This window comes from Henckelia pumila, chromosome 2 (assembly GCF_033568475.1).
Source record: "Henckelia pumila isolate YLH828 chromosome 2, ASM3356847v2, whole genome shotgun sequence".
In the NCBI taxonomy this organism is placed as follows: domain Eukaryota; kingdom Viridiplantae; phylum Streptophyta; class Magnoliopsida; order Lamiales; family Gesneriaceae; genus Henckelia; species Henckelia pumila.
Window position 1 is genome coordinate 68,595,353 of NC_133121.1, and position 17,057 is coordinate 68,612,409.

Consider the following 17,057-nt stretch of genomic DNA (forward strand, 5'->3'; position numbering starts at 1 on the left):
CTTCGGATACCCTACAAAATAACATAAGATGGATCGACTATCCAACTTATCTCCCACTGTCTGCTTCACGTAAGCAGGACATCCCCAAATCCTCAAGTACGAATACTTAGGAGCTTTGCCATTCCATAACTCGTATGGTGTTTTGTTCACTGCTTTAGTATGGACGTTGTTCAACAACAACACCGCTGTTTCAAGCGCATAGCCCCAAAACGAAGGTGGGAGCTCAGTGAAGCTCATCATGGATCGAACCATGTCCAACAAAGTTCGATTACGACGCTTCGATACACCATTCAGCTGAGGTGTCATAGGAGGAGTCCACTGAGAGAGAATCCCATTATCTTTCAGATAGTCCAAAAACTCGGTACTTAAGTATTCTCCACCTCGATCCGATCGAAGTGCTTTAATACTTTTACCTAGCTTGTTTTCTACTTCAGCCTTGAATTCTTTGAACTTTTCAAATGCTTCAGACTTATATTTCATTAAATATAAATACCCATACCTTGAATAATAATCAGTAAAGCTAATGAATTAGGTGTGGCCAAATTGAGTACCAATTCTAAATGGACCACAAACATCTGTATGGATCAAATCCAACAGATTTTGACTACGCTCAGGTTTTCCCTTGAATGGAGATTTAGTCATTTTTCCTTTCAGGCAGGATTCACAAGTAGGTAGAGAGTTAATATCAGACATATCAAACATGCCCTCTCCCACTAGCTTGTTCATCCTCCTTGAGGAAATATGACCTAGCCTAGCATGCCAAAGGTTTGCCGGGTTTTGACTATCGATTTTCCTTTTGTTCGTTGTTACCGGTTTATCAACATAATTTATTGGAACGTCTTTTAATTTTAAGTTATATAGATCGTTTTCAAGTTGTCCATTTCCAATCAAACATTCATTCTTGTAAATATTAAAAATCTCATTCACAAAATTGCAAGAAAAACCATCTCTATCAAGCATAGAAACAGAAATAATGTTTTTAATCAAATCTGGAACAAATAAAACATCTCTCAAAAGTAACTTAAAATCGTTCTGCAAAATTAAATAAACGTCTCCCACAGCTTTGGCTTCAACTCTAGAACCATTTCCGAGCCTCAGCTGGGTCTCACCCATTCTAAGCTTGCGACTTCTTGTCATCACCTGCAAATCATTGCAAATGTGAGATCCACATCCGGTATCCAATACCCAAGAAGTAGTATTAAGTAAAACATTTATTTCAATATAGAACATACCCTTCGCAGTTCGCAACTGCTCTAGATATTCCTTGCAGTTACATTTCCAATGACCGGGTTTTTTGCAGTGATGGCAAACATCCTTGGACTTTTCCATGTTTGAAGCCTTTGTCTTGTTCTTCTTCTCGGGTCCGGTTTTCTTGGATGGGGCAGAACGTTTCTTACCCTTTGTACTTGGCCCCTTCTTAGCTGAAGAAGAGGAGCCCACCAAGAGAACTGGTTTATCCTTCTTTAAAGTGGCTTCATATGTTACAAGCATATTGACCATCTCTTCAAGGGAGGCCTCTATCTTGTTCATATTGAAATTCACCACAAAACCGTCAAACGATGAAGGAAGAGAGAGAAGTAATAAGTCCACATTGAGTTCATGCTCCAACACCAAATCAAGCATTACCAACTTCTGAATGAGCCAAATCACTCGTACCCCATGATCACGGACCGAAGTCCCTTCACGCATGCGACACGTCATTAGCTCTTTTACAGTAGCGAACCTTTCAGCTCTCGATTGAGCCCCAAAAAGTTCCTTGAGTTGTACGTGAATGTCAGCAGCATTCACGGTATCCTCAAATCGCCTCTGGAGTTCATCAGACATCGAAGCTTGCATATAGCATTTGGCCTTGATATCATGGTCCCACCATATATCAAGTTTGGCCAACTCTTCCGGACTTATATCAGCTGGTGCTTCCTTCGGAGGATATTTTTCTAACACGTAGAGCATCTTCTCCGAGGTCAAGACAATCTTCAACTTACGGAACCATTCCGTATAGTTTGCGTCAGTCAGTTTATTTTGTTCGAGAATAGAGAATAGTGGATTGCGCGAATTCATCTTAATGAAATACTGAAAAGAAACAGACAATAATCAGTGATTGTTTAATTAATTTACTAAGACATAAAATAGGCAAAATTTATTTTATGAATCTCACTCCCACTATTTTAACGATTTCACTACCCTCTAGTGAAAACGGGAAACTGTTTTTCTTAGTGGGAACATGGAGTCCAATTGACAAACTATGGTCCCGAACAATATCAGCCAACCATAATTTTCAAAAGGTAGAGCCCAATTGCTTCCAAAGCAACCTCCACGTTTTTACCTCATGTCCAATAACGGCCCAATAATATGACGCCGTTTATTGTGACACGTCAAGATGACCCATCAATATTAAGTTGTGATGGACGGTCGCCATGTGGATCCCCAATAATATGAGCAAATCCCATGGGAGTTCCACCCAACTTACAACATGTGTCGATCCAATGTACAGCTTTCCGACGAACGGGCCCCCCCAATAATATGAGCCGAATCGTATCCGCGGGTAGCATCTCATACATTGATCGTTGATGGAAGGTAGGAACATTTAAACAATATTTAAATTCCCTTTATTTATCTTGATATCAATTTTAAATCATATTTAAAATGAGGGATTTTAATTTTGAAAATTTGTCTCATCATTTAAAATTTGTATGCTTGCGGGATTCATACAATTTAGTCTAAAACATGCATACAACGATAATATCATATATTATATAGGATGATCGATTCCATTTCTAATTGACCCGTGGTTGCCAATCACGAGTCTAAGTCCAATCCTAGGTAATATGCAAGTATGCAATGCAATCCTATTACATTGATCTTCCAATTTACATTTCTTCAGTCTTTATTGTCTGCTGGGCCCACCTTTGTTTTCAAATCTTCATCTCCCACTAAGTCTAATGTATTTACAATAAATAACTATGACAAGTAGGGGATACATTTTAAGGGTGGAAACGGGCCATAAACCAGGCCCACTTTTATTACATATGACAATTCATATTGGGCCATAAACCAGGCTCATTAATAAATCCAACAACAATAAAAACAAATGTAATTCCCTAACATACACCTACAAAATTGGTCATGGCAATCGAAAAGAATAATATTTAATTCAAAATTAATTTATTGGATAACAATGGCAATTAAATTTAAAAAGGATAAAATCATATTCTATATATAAAATCTTATTTTACATACAAAATCATATTTTATCTTTTTATCAAATAAAATCATATTTTACATATAAAATCAAATTTTATACATAAAATCATATTTTACTCAATATTCCATAAGATCATATCTTATCATCAATTGTACCAAAAAAAATTAATTTCATAAAATCTGATTTCACGGATAAAATCTATAAATTTTCCAAAAATTCAAATTTATCCAAAAATCAATTTTAAAATTTTCGGACTCGAACAATTCGATCCGACACCTCGTGGACCAATCAAAAACAATTTTCGATCGGACCAAAAATAGAATTTTAACATATTAAAATTTTAATTAAAAAATAAAAATTAATTTTCCCGGGCCGCCCGGGACGATCCCAGGCAGCCCGCGCCCCAAAAGGGGCTCGGGCCGGGTAGCCCGTCGCTGCCTCGGGTTTGCCCATTAATTTTTTTAAATTTTTAAAATCTTTTGTTTCAAAAACCAAGGCTTAAAAATTCTTGTACAATCGATTAATTTAATCGCTTGATCTGAGCAACCTGTCTCTGATACCACTGTTGGAAAACGGTGATCAGATCAATCAAAATTGATACCCGGTGCAGCGGAAGTTTTAAAATTTTATATGGAACGATTTCATATCATGGGTATCAAAACATTACGATTAAATTGTGTGTGTAAAAATTAAATAACAATTAAATTTTTACCTTGAAATCTCGAAACGAGATTATGGACACCAACAGATAACTCTGCTCTTGTTGTATATCCCAGGAACTGATGGACGAACAATTCTTCAATCAGGTCCACGAACAGAAGTTTAATCCCTCTGATAGATTGCAATAGAAAATCTATCAGAAGTTTCTACGAAGAGAATTAACGAATTTGATCCGTTAAACCAGACTGCAAATTCAAAATTCACAGGCTGGAATTTTCAGAGAGAAAACACAGAGGGGGGCGGCCACTCTAGGTCTCAAAAACCCTAGTGTTCGAAAATTATGCCTCTGTTATGTAATTTCTGTACTGCAATAACTTATTTATAATGTGGGCTGCTAACAGCTTAGGGCCCATTAGTCATAAGTTCAAGCCTGACAAGCAAAGCCCGCATGTTCAGAAATTAATATAAAATTCATCATGACTCCGATTGATAAACCAATTTCACCAATGTGCACAAAAACCATTTCTGCACCTTTTAAAGTCAAGATAAATTTTCTGAATCCGAATTCAGTGATTTCCAAAAATGCCCATCCCTATGTCATTTTAGGAAATCTTACTCCTCTACTCTGATATAAGAAGTCCTACTTCTTTGTTCATTAAATTTAACTCTTTAAATTTAACTATCTCAACGGGGATTAAAAATCCATTACTTGTGTGACCCTCAATGGTTCAGGGATACAGCTAGCCGTGGGCTCACAACTCCTTGTGACTCGGAACAACAATTTCCGACTTGCCCATCGAATCATGGTAAGAGCGCCTAGCAACATTGCCCCATGATTCCCTAGGTATCACTGATAGTGCCTGCAAGAACCAATAGATTTTGGTTAGCGTACAGTATGGTCCCTTCATCCATATATCCCGATCGAATCAACAACCATTGGTAAATCGAGAGTCGTTCGAGATTCGATAACTATGCAATGCATCTTGAAGATCAAATAGTGACATCGCATGTGCTACTAAGAAACCATTTCTTAAAACACATCATGTACTCTGGCCAGAGATTCGTCACACTAATATCTCCTCAGATTGCATAGGATATCCACACTAGCAAGTATGTGGTGAATCCTTGACAACAAAGCATCGACTCCTATATGTGTCGTAACTGTACCCAATCCCGACACCTGATGACCCCAATAGAGTCGGTAAACGAGTCAAAGTACAGTACTAGCATATAGAGTCTCAATGATGTTTCAAATAGTAAGGACTAATGGTGTACAACCAAAACCGCGGACTTTATCCACTCGATAAGTGATAACCACTTGGAAAGTCCGGATAGGGTAGTTCGATCATTCATCGTATGAATATCCATTTGCATGCTTTGAACATCTCTATGTTCCATACCAATGAAACGTGGTACTCGGCATCGCAAATGCTAGTCTCAATCTCGAGCGATCCTTATCCTTATTAACGGACGGCTCAATTGACTAGGAACTGTTTAGAATATACAGTGACTATAAGATGTGTTTCATGATAGCCATCCCCATGTGTCACCACATCTTACATACACTATAGTATATTCAAGGTCTTCATCTAAACATCTTATAGTATGTCACAACATAATAATATGTTAAAAGATAAAGTAAACGCCATTATAAAAGTGTAAATTATATTAAACCAAAGATTGTTTATACATAGAGTCATAAAAGCCCTTAGCCACAAGTTGGCTCACCGGGCACCCACTCTTTCAGGTTTTGGATTATATAAAAGCCCGTAATAATTTTATTTATATTTTTATTTATATTATATATGTTATGAGATGATATTTAGTGAATGAATAATCATTTTGATTAATGTTTTGTTGATTGTTGTTTATTTAATCATTGTTGTTGTTTATGTAATTTATAGTTGATTAGTTGATTGTTCTTTATGTAATTTTTAGTTGATTGTTGTTTTTGTAAGTTATTTAAACTTTATTTTTGAAGTTTTTACTAAGAAATCATGTAAAAAACATATTATATTTTATAATGTATTTATATTATTAATTTTAATAATTGTATCAAAATCGGAATAACCGTATCAAAATTTGTGTTGTTTTTTTTTAAATTATTATAAGAATGTGGTTCGATGTTTGTCCTTGTATTGTTTGTTATTTGTGCTTTAATCCTTCCAAATCAATTCTCACTTAATTTGGATTACAGAAATTCTGACTGTTTTAGTATCTATCTCGATACTTCAAGCACATAAATTCAAAAGATATATCAATCACGCATTCATCTCTTCTTTTCGTTCTATTTCCCAAATCTCAATTGGAAATTCTATCAGTTACAAGTCAAAAATATTATAATATACTGAATGTATACATCAAACAATCAGTGACTCTTGAAATTCATAATCAGGGAAACTCACTTAAGTCAAGATCATCCACAGAACAATAATATGAATGACAATATGCTAAGTGAAAACAACTCACTAGCATCTCAACTTAAGACAAGTAAATCAAATCAGACCCTAACAAAGAATAAGAGTCCATCAAAATCGATTGAGATCGGTACCAAAACCTCAAAATCAATATCAAGAATTTCAAAAATCATGATTTATGATGTAATAACTTCAGTAAAATCAAATAAAAGACTCATCTGTAACTGATTTTCATATCATCATCTATTTTGTAAACCTCAAAAGCAGTAGTCAATTCACAAACTCATCAATTCTCCGATAAATTCCAGGTCACAACTTAAACTAAAGTCAAGAATCTTACTGAAATATATCTGCCATCTCTACTCATCGGCATATCTTTCAATTCTGGTTTAGATCATGAACATATCTAGTGCATTGAATATACTTATTTCAAAATATTTCTTTAATCAAACATCATATATCGAACCGAAATCATAGAATCTTAATTCGAGATTCTATATCATCATATTAAATTGCACATTATGTTCTTACTGATCTAATTTAATCGCTTCTTATCATCAATTCTTCTACTCATCTGTATTCAATTATTGCATCATCATCTATCATGCAATATAAACAGATATTTCAATACGAACAAAATCATCTTCAGTTTCAGTTCATCGAAGCAATAGTTCCATTCTTCAGTTCAATTCACACAGTCTTTTTTCAGATACAGAGGTGATCATATAAAGCTTTCAGCTATCATGAATCTATTGCACCAATAATAGACAGGTCAAAATAAAATAAATCTGTTACCTGAAATTTCATTCTCAGGTGCAATTTCATTCTGATTCCCTGTATATTTCTCGAATAGAAATTGTAGCTAAATATGTGTTTCTCTCACACACCGTAGCATCTTTACAATTTCAGTCCTTTTGCTTCATCATTCAGCTGAGCAATAATACAGTTCTGTTCAATCTGACCATACCATTCTGTTCAGTCTGGCTATACAAATATGTCAGTCTGGGGTGTTTACGTCACCCAAAGAACAATGTTCTCTTCGATTCTGGGTGCTTACATCACCCGGGGAAATTCTTATAATAACATAGATAAGAATTCGAAAATTTACAAATCAGTAAATTAATTAATTTAATTTCAAAGGTAGATCACGAGCACATGCCTTTTATCAAATCATCAAATCAAATACTGCATAATCATGCAATACTAAAAATTCATGTGACTCATTTTGGAACACGCGTTCTCTGATCACACGGATGTGATACCCGGAGCAGCGGAAGTTTAAAAAATTTTATTTTTCGATATGGAACGATTCCATATCGTGGGTATCAAATCCTAACGATTAAAATTGTTGCAAGTAAAAATATAAATTCACAATTAAATATTTTTACCTCTTCAAGCTAAGGCTTGATTATGGACTCCAACAGAATTTAATCTGCTCTTCTTGTAAATCCCGGGAACCGATGACTTGCTCGATCAATCTCCGGAATTAGGTCAACGAATAGAAAAAAGAAACCCTCTGATTTATTGCACTAGAAATCAATAAGATGTTTATCGTAGAGAATAAACAGATTTGATCTGTCAATTCAGAATGTAATTTTTCACAAAAATCACAGCCTGAATTATCTCAAAAAGGAGTAGAGGATTTTCGAAAAATCCCCTTGAAAATATATGTGTGTAATTCGAAAATTGCAAGAGGAATTGTGTATAATTTTCGAACACTACACATGTATTTATAGATAATTTCTAGACTAGATTAAGTTATAATTGTATTAGGACTCTAACTCCTTAGGGCCCATAATCCATAACTTAAGCCGAACAAGTCAAGCCTGTTATTATAGAAATTAATATAAAATTCATCATGACTCCGATTGATAAACTGATTTCATCAATGTGCACAGAAACCATTTCTGCATCTTTTAAAGTCAAGATAATTTTTCTGAATCCGAATTCAGTGATTTCCAAAAATGGCCATCCATATGTCATTTTAGGAAATTCCACTCCCTTTATTTAAGAAGTCCAACTTCTCTTTCATTAAATTTAACTCTTTAAATTTAACTATCTCAATGGGATTTAGTAATCCATTACTTGTGTGACCCTCAATGGTTCAGGGATGCAGCTAGCCGTGGGCTCACAACTCCTTGTGACTCGGAACAACAATTTCCGACTTACCCATCGAATCATGGTAAGAGCGCCTAGCAACATCGCCCCATGATTCCCTAGGTATCACTGATAGTGCCTGCAAGAACCAGTAGATTTTGGTTAGCGTACAGTACGGTCCCTTCATCCATATATCCCGATCGAATCAACAACCATTGGTGCATCGAGAGTCGTTCGAGATTCGATAACTATGCAATGCATCTTGAAGATCAAATAGTGACATCGCATGTGCTACTAGGAAACCATTTTTTAAAGTACATCATGTACTCTAGCCAGAGATTTGTCACACTAATATCTCCTCAGATCGCATAGGATATCCACACTCGCAAGTACGTGGTGAATCCTTGACAACAAAGCATCGACTCCTATATGTGTCGTAACTGTACCCAATCCCGACACCTGATTGCCCCAATAGAGTCAGTAAATGAGTCAAAGTACAGTACTAGCATATAAAGTCTCAATGATGTTTCAAGTAGTAAGGACTAATAGTGTACAACCAAAACCGCGGACTTATCCACTCAAAAAATAATAACCACTTGAAAAGTCCGAATAGGGTAGTTCAATCATTCATCATATGAATATCCATTTGCATGCTTTGAACATCTCCATGTCCATTACCAATGAAACGTGGTACTTGGCATCACAAATGCTAGTCTCAATCTCGAGCGATCCTTATCCTTATTAGCGGACGGCTCAATTGACTAGGAACTATTTAGAATATACAGTGACTATAAGATGTGTTTCATAATAGTGATCTCTCTTTATTCACTATCTCATCTTACTTACACTATAGTATATTCAAGGTCTTTATCAAAACAAAAATAGTATATCACAATATAACAATATGAAGAAAGACAAAGAAAATGCAATTAATGAATGTAAATTATATTAAACAAAGATTGTTTATAGATAGAGTCATAAAAGCCCTTAGCCACAAGTTGGCTAACCGGGCACCCACTCTTTCAATCTCCCACTTGCCCTAAAGCCAACTAGTCATACTACGTAATTCCATTGCTTCGCGATGTTTGTCAAACAATGGTCCTGGCAAGGGCTTAGTAAGTGGATCAGCGATATTGTCTGTAGAGGCCACTCTCTCGACAGTGATGTCTTCTCTTTCCACAATCTCCCGGATGATGTGGTATTTCCTCAGTACGTGTTTGGATCTTTGATGAGACCTTGGTTCCTTTGCCTGAGCAACGGCACCAGTGTTGTTGCAGTACACCGGAACTGGACCAACAACTTTAGGAATTATGCCCAACTCTTGGACGAAATTCCTCATCCAAACGGGCTCTTTAGCAGCAGCTGATGCTGCAATGTATTCTGCCTCAGTGGTGGAATCCGCTGTGGTGTCCTGCATGGAACTCTTCCAAGAGACAGCACCGCCATTGAGCATGAATACAAATCCAGAGGTTGACTTCGAGTCATCCACATCGCTTTGGAATCTAGAGTCGGTATAGCCTTCCAATTTCAATTCTCTTCCTCCATAAACCATGAATATATTCTTAGTTCTTCTCAAGTACTTAAGAAAATCCTTCACGGCTTTCCAATGCATTTGACCGGGGTTGGCCTGATATCTGCTCGTGACACTCAGAGCAAAGGCTACATCCGATCTGGTAGATATCATCCCATACATAATACTACCTATGGCTGACGCATATGGTATGTGTGTCATTTTCTCTATCTCTTCGTCAGTCTTGGGACACATAGACTTGGATAGAGAAACTCCATGACACATAGGTAGATGTCCTCTCTTGGACTCATCAATAGAAAACCTTTTCAATATGGTGTCGATGTAGGTTGCTTGAGTGAGTCCTATCATTCTCTTAGATCTATCTCTATAGATCTGTATCCCTAGAATATAGGAGGTCTCACCCAAATCCTTCATCGAGAATCTACCTGATAACCATATCTTTTTTGACTGCAACATCCCTACGTCATTCCCAATGAGTAGGATGTCATCAACATAAAGCACTAAGAACGTCACCGCATCCATATTTACTTTCTTGTACACGCACGGTTCCTCCGGGTTTTTGATGAAACCAAAGTCCTTTATTGTTTCATCAAATTTCTGGTTCCAACTTCTTGATGCTTGTTTGAGACCATAAATTGATCTCTAAAGCTTGCATACCTTATGCTCGCTTCCCATGGATGTGAATCCCTCGAGCTGCATCATATAGATTTCTTCCTTAATGTTTCCATTAAGAAATGCAGTCTTCCCATCCATTTGCCATATCTCATAGACATACCATGCTGCTATGGCAATAAAGATTTTTATGGACTTGAACATTGCGACTGGTGAAGAGGTTTCATCATAGCCAACTCCTTGTCTTTGAGTATAACCTTTTGCTACCAATCGGGCCTTGTAGGTCAGTACCTTACCATCAGGACCAAGTTTTCTCTTGTAGATCCATTTACACCCTATTGGAACAATTCCATCGGGAGGATCCACTAAAGACCAAACTTAGTTTGTATGCATCGAATCTATTTTCGACTGCATAGCTTCAAGCCATAAATTCGAATCCGCATCAGAAATTGCTTACTTTAAGTTTCTTGGATCACATCCAATGTCGGGTTCACTTTGATCCCCTTCAAGAAGAAGACCATATCGAATAGGAGGTCTAGAAGTCCTCTCGGATTTCCTAGGTGTAGGCGTGTCCACTGAAGGTTCTTGAGGTGTGGGATCGTTATTTTGTATCTTGGGTTCTTCTCGAATTTCTTCGAGTTCCATCATCTTGCCTTTCTTATCTAATAAGAACTCCTTCTCCATGAAGGTGGCATTCCTCGAAACAAACACTTTTGTTTCAGTAGGATGATAGAAATAATATTCGATTGAATTCTTCGAATATCCTACAAAATAACATAAGGTGGATCGACTATCCAACTTATCTCCCACTGTCTGCTTCACGTAAGCAGGACATCCCCAAATCCTCAAGTACAAATACTTAGGAGCTTTGCCATTCCATAACTCCTATAGAGTTTTATTCACTGCTTTGGTGTGAACATTGTTCAACAACAATACCGCCGTTTCAAGTGCATAGCCCCAAAACGAAGGAGGGAACTCAGTGAAGCTCATCATAGATCGAACCATGTCCAACAAAGTTCGATTGCGACGCTCCGAGGCACCATTCAGCTGAGGTGTCATAGGAGGAGTCCACTGAGAGAGAATCTCATTCTCTTTTAGATAGCTCAAAAACTTGGTACTTAAGTATTCTCCACCTCGATCCGATCGAAGTGCTTTAATACTTCTACCTTGTTTGTTTTCTACTTCAGCCTTGAATTCTTTGAACTTTTCAAATGATTCATACTTATATTTCATTAAATATAAATACCCATACCTAGAATAATCATCAATAAAGGTAATAAAGTAGGTGTGACCAAATTTAGTACCGATACTAAATGGTCCGCAAACATCTGTATGGATCAAATCCAACAGATTTTGTAGTACCCCGTAACCGAAATTGGTAATTAAGAGATTAATTATGTTAAACCAATTTGGTATCTGAAGGATCGGAAGCTCCGAAGGTGAGATCGGAAGCTCCGATCAGGATCAGAAGCTCCGATTCAGGATCAGAAGCTCCGATCGATATTACGTCAGGCATGACGTGTGGCAGGATCAGAAACTCCGATCGGGATCGGAAGCTCCGATCTCCCTATCCGAAGTCAACCAGTGAGATTTTTACATGTGGCAGATAAGGATGTTCGGAAGCTCCGATGGCAGGATCGGACGTTCCGATCAAGGATCGAAAGTTCCGATCGAGGATCGGAGGTTCCGATCGATGCCTATAAATATAAGGTCCGAGGCATTCATTTCTTGCCAATTCCGAATTCTCTCATTCGCCCTCGTGGTCCTATTTTAAGTCTTTGGGTACTATTATTCTAGAGTTGGAGTAGGATATTTGTTTTAGTATAGTCAGACAGTGTCTGACATAGTAGCGGAGCAGTGCTCGTGTTGTAGAGCAGTGTTTGAGGCTGTGGATTCACAGCAGGGGAGTGCCCTAGTTGCGGGATAGTCGCCATCAGTGGGCTGACGACGGACGCAGGTATAGCTATGGTCTCCTAAAATTATTTAGGAGTATGCAATAGCTTAGTTAAGGCTTTTAGCGCTTATTGAATGATGCATGGGTATTTGCATTGTAGACTTGATGATAGGCTTGGAACCTAGAGTGGGACTACTAGGACTGCCTTAGAAAGGTACGTAAGTACTGACTGAGATTGCTAGCGGATATGCATGCTTATATGTTGCATTTATGTGTTTGCATGTTATTATTGTTATGCGGCATGTGCATATCATCTTGTGTCTGTACATCTGTATATCTTTCGAGATGAGCCAGTTAGAGTTGCTCAGCCCTATTAGGACGTTTGATATCGAGTACCCTTAGGTACTGATACCTCGAGGACTCCGTGGTCCGCGTTCGGGATTTGGGAATGAGTGGTCGCACACAGTGGTTAGCTACCCCGATGTGACGAGCTTATATCCCAGGCGCCAGTTTGATCAGTTTGTATAAAGTTATCCCAGATATGGATACCCGATCATTTGCATGCATCATATTTGTATGTTTATCCGTGCTTTCGTATTGAGCTTAGAGCTCACGTCCAGTATTTTCTGTGTATCTGGATACCCTATTCGATGGGGCAGGTATAGGTGCAGGATTGAGCACCAGGAGCCTGGAGTAGCCAGTGACCTTGAAGACAACAGGATTAGCTGTAGGTTTTATTTAAAGTAATTCGATTGGGTTGTATAAATCGAGTTTGATTAGCCGGTTGTATTCTGCCGGTCTACTTGTATTTAGTCTTCCGCAGCAATTTGATTTAATGCATGCTTAATTATGCTCTTAACTCTGATTAGATAGTGGATCCGGGTCGGGTCGCTACAGATTTTGACTACGCTCAGGCTTCCCTTTGAAAGGAGATTTAGTCATTCTTCCTTTTAGGCAGGACTCACAAGTAGGTAGAGAGTTAATATCAGACATATCAAACATGCCCTCTCCCACTAGCTTGTTCATCCTCCTTGAGGAAATATGAACTAGCCTAGCATGCCAAAGGTTTGCCGGGTTTTGACTATCGATTTTTCTTTTGTTTGTTGTTATCGGTTTATCAACATAATCAACTGGAATGTCTTTTAATTTTAAGTTATATAGATCGTTTTTAAATTGTCCATTTCAAATCAAACATTCATTCTTGTAAATATTGCAAATCTCATTCGCAAATTTTCAAGAAATATCTTCTCTATCAAGAATAGAAAAAGAAATAATGTTTTAATGAAATCTTGGTACAAATAAAAACATCTCTCTCAAAATATAGCTTAAAATTATTTTTGCAAAATTAAACAAATGTTTCCCATAGCTTTTGGATTCAACTCTGGAACCATTCCTGAGCCTTAACTGGGTCTCACCCATCCTAAGCTTACGAATTTTTGTCATCATCTGCAACTCATTGCAAATGTGAGATCTACATCTGGTATCCAATACCCAAGAAATAGTATTAAGTGAAAAATATATCCTTTGTAGTTCGTAACTACTCGATATACATGCTTTGCAGTTGCGCTTCCAGTAACCGGGTTTCTTGCAGTGATGACAAACTTATTTAGACTTGTCCATCTTTGCATGTAACATTTGGCCTTGAGATCATGGTCCTACCATTTCTCTAGTTCGACCAACCTTTCCGAAGTTACATCAGCCGAGGCTGTTTTCGGAGGAGCCTTTTCTAACACTTAGAAAATCTTTTCCGAGCTCAGGACAATCTTAACTTATGGAACCATTCCGTATAGTTTGCGCCAGAAAGTTTGTTTTGTTCGAGAGTTGAAACATCACTACAAGAAAAACGCAAAAAGACAACGGATTTTATATGTTGTCGTAGGGGGTCTAAAACTATTGTAACTGATGGTGTTGTCAAAACTGCGTCTCTATGACAACGGATAAAATCCGTTGTCATTGCCCTCAAAGACAACGGATTTTATCCATTGTCGTAGGCACAAATCCGTTTTATTTGAAAGAAACGACAATGGATTTTATCCGTTGTCGTAAGGGCGCAGTGTTAACAAAACTATCAGTTACAACAGTTTTAGACCCCCTATGACAACGGATAAAATCCGTTGTCTTTTTCTATATAAAAAACAAAAATAATAAAAAATTTTATATAAATTTCAATATTATAAATAAACCAAAATTTAAAATTTCATAAATAAATTTAATATACAATTTTTTCGTATTACAAATCACTCGAAATTAAAATTTTAATTCAATGCACACTACAAAAAAATATCGACAGGGTGGTCCGAATCTTTGCATCCTTAATGGTGTAATTAGCTCCAGCTCACATCAACTACTCTTCGATCTTCGGTTCATCACTGGCAATGTGTCTGCATTAAGAGAAGTTGTGGAACAAAGCCTTGATCTCCTTTAGCTTGGTCTTGGCAACATCAAGCTCTTGGAGTGCACGTAGAGCCTAAGATCTTCGAATAAAATAAGCCCGGAAAGTAATCTGAATCAGCGCCGCCGCATCCTCTGGAGACAACAACCTTCTCTTACCACTACTATTCTCCACTCTCTTAGCATAAGACTATAGTCCACAAGAAGCAATAACACAAAATACATCAAATATAAGCCAGAAAAATTGAAAATGAACTATTTTGAGAACCCTTTTTTCACGCTTTGCATAGTTATATCAAAATCTTGGCAGCCAACACTCAGAGATACAGTATGAACGAAAACAAAACTCCCATAAACCCTAACATTACAAGCTATCCATTTACTCTTCCTCTTTTCCACAAATTCCAAGTGACTACACATGACTTATCGGTCAGGGTTTAAGCCACCAATACGAATTGCTAGAACTTGGAGCAAGTGGAGGAAGACAACGGTACCTACTTTGATGGAGGGAAAAGAAAATGAAGTTGGAGGAGAAACAATTGGTGGGCTCCTGTCTGAAGTAAATATCACGTGTACATACTAAGAAAACTCTATTGTACATACATATTAATTGGAGAGATACTAATTGGGCAGAGATGTATACATACTAAGAAAATTCACATGATGTAGAACTTGTTTTCTTGTGTACCAATGGACATCAATGGTGTTTGCTACCCTGTCTGAAGTAAATCTCACGTGTAGAGGCTGCTCAAAAGCACAAATTTTATGAACTTTTATCCTGAATAAATGGCTTTGATACAAGATTCTTTGCCAAGATTCCACAATATATGATGATAAAGATGTGTTTTGATTCATCTCGATTGAAATGAATAATCCATCTATTAGATTACTAATCGAACAAAGTTTTTAAAATTGAACTTCTACACAAGAATACATATAAAAAACAATAGTACCTGATGGATGTCTCCCATGAAATGAGACAGGAACAGAAGTGCTTCTGTGAGATTATCTGATCATTTTTCAAGAAATTATGTTTGTTTTAGGCATATTACACTTCATATGTGACAAGTACATATATAAAGGCAGAGTATGAGAACTAAAACCATTCAAGAAACCGATGCATTAAATTGAGAAGCAGCGTTGAGATCGCGGTAGCTGAGAAGCTGGCTGGTGTAACTTTTTATCGCGCCTGCCACGCATCTGTCCTGTATGCCTTCTTCATCTTTGCAGTCCCATGAGTTGTAACATTATATAACATTGTTTCAACTTTTATATTTTGATATAAGAAAGAGAAGAAACATGAAAACAAGCAAGATTTTTTTTATAGACCCGCTATTGTATTGATATGTGCATAGATCATCGGGAGTGTCAATGTAATGTAGAGCCGATGACCAGTGATACTGGAACTTTATGTGATCCACCCACGAGCACACGCTGCCGAGATCACCACCCGTGTAGGTCGGCAAAAGCCGCGACACTGCATCCGCCGCTGCCTCGCATAGCCTAGGCTGCAACCGATATGGGAAAATCATTAACAAGAAATGAATACCTTGAATCCAGAAACACTGGTTTTCACGTCACAAAAAATAATAGCGAGGAAAGGCTAGTCCAAAAGTGAAACCTGATAAATTCTGCAAATGATGAGATGACCATCGATTCCCCATCCTTTGGCTACTGGAATACAAACAAGTAGAGCTATGAATAGTAGAAATTGAACTTTGGACTCCATTTTTGCTTCTCCATAGCAACAATGATGACTATAATGCAAAAATACTTTAAAAGTTCAAGAAAGAAAACATCTGAAATTAATAATTAATAACAATATCAAATTATCACCATAAATCCGATCTTCGTACATAATCCTATCTCTACAAAATGAGTAAAGCCATAAACTTAGATTTCCGAAAACTTTCCAAATTCAGCTCATCGACACATGCATACAAAATCAGTAAGAGACCGAATCAATCTTTGCGAACATAATCTCACCTTCAAACTCTAAATCATTTTCCAAAGCAACGATATCGATCCATCCGTTAGTAAAGTGTTGCCTCGGAGCTGAATGAGGCGCATTACATCCACAGTCCTAACACCTTCATCTTCATTAGCCTTTAAAAATGCCCTATCGCAATCTCCCCTTAAAATGCAGGAGCTGCAAACCTACTAAAAACAAATGCTATTACAAATAATGCTGACCAAAATACAAATTCTGAGTCAAATGCACAACTAAGACAACATACATTTTCTTCAATGTAA

The 17,057-nt window shown here is 37.2% G+C and overlaps 1 protein-coding gene across 1 annotated transcript; it reads right to left on the reverse strand.

The window, feature by feature from the left end:
* Nucleotides 1-15,227: 15,227 nt before the first annotated feature.
* Nucleotides 15,228-16,703, reverse strand: LOC140877720 (endonuclease 2-like). The gene is made up of 6 exons (XM_073281285.1): nt 16,426-16,703; nt 16,138-16,312; nt 15,937-16,038; nt 15,758-15,813; nt 15,452-15,548; nt 15,228-15,358 (listed from the first exon to the last, which is right to left on the reverse strand). The coding sequence occupies exons 1-6, from the start codon at nt 16,531-16,533 to the stop codon at nt 15,228-15,230; spliced, it is 669 nt and encodes a 222-aa protein (XP_073137386.1). The 5' UTR covers nt 16,534-16,703.
* Nucleotides 16,704-17,057: the final 354 nt, after the last annotated feature.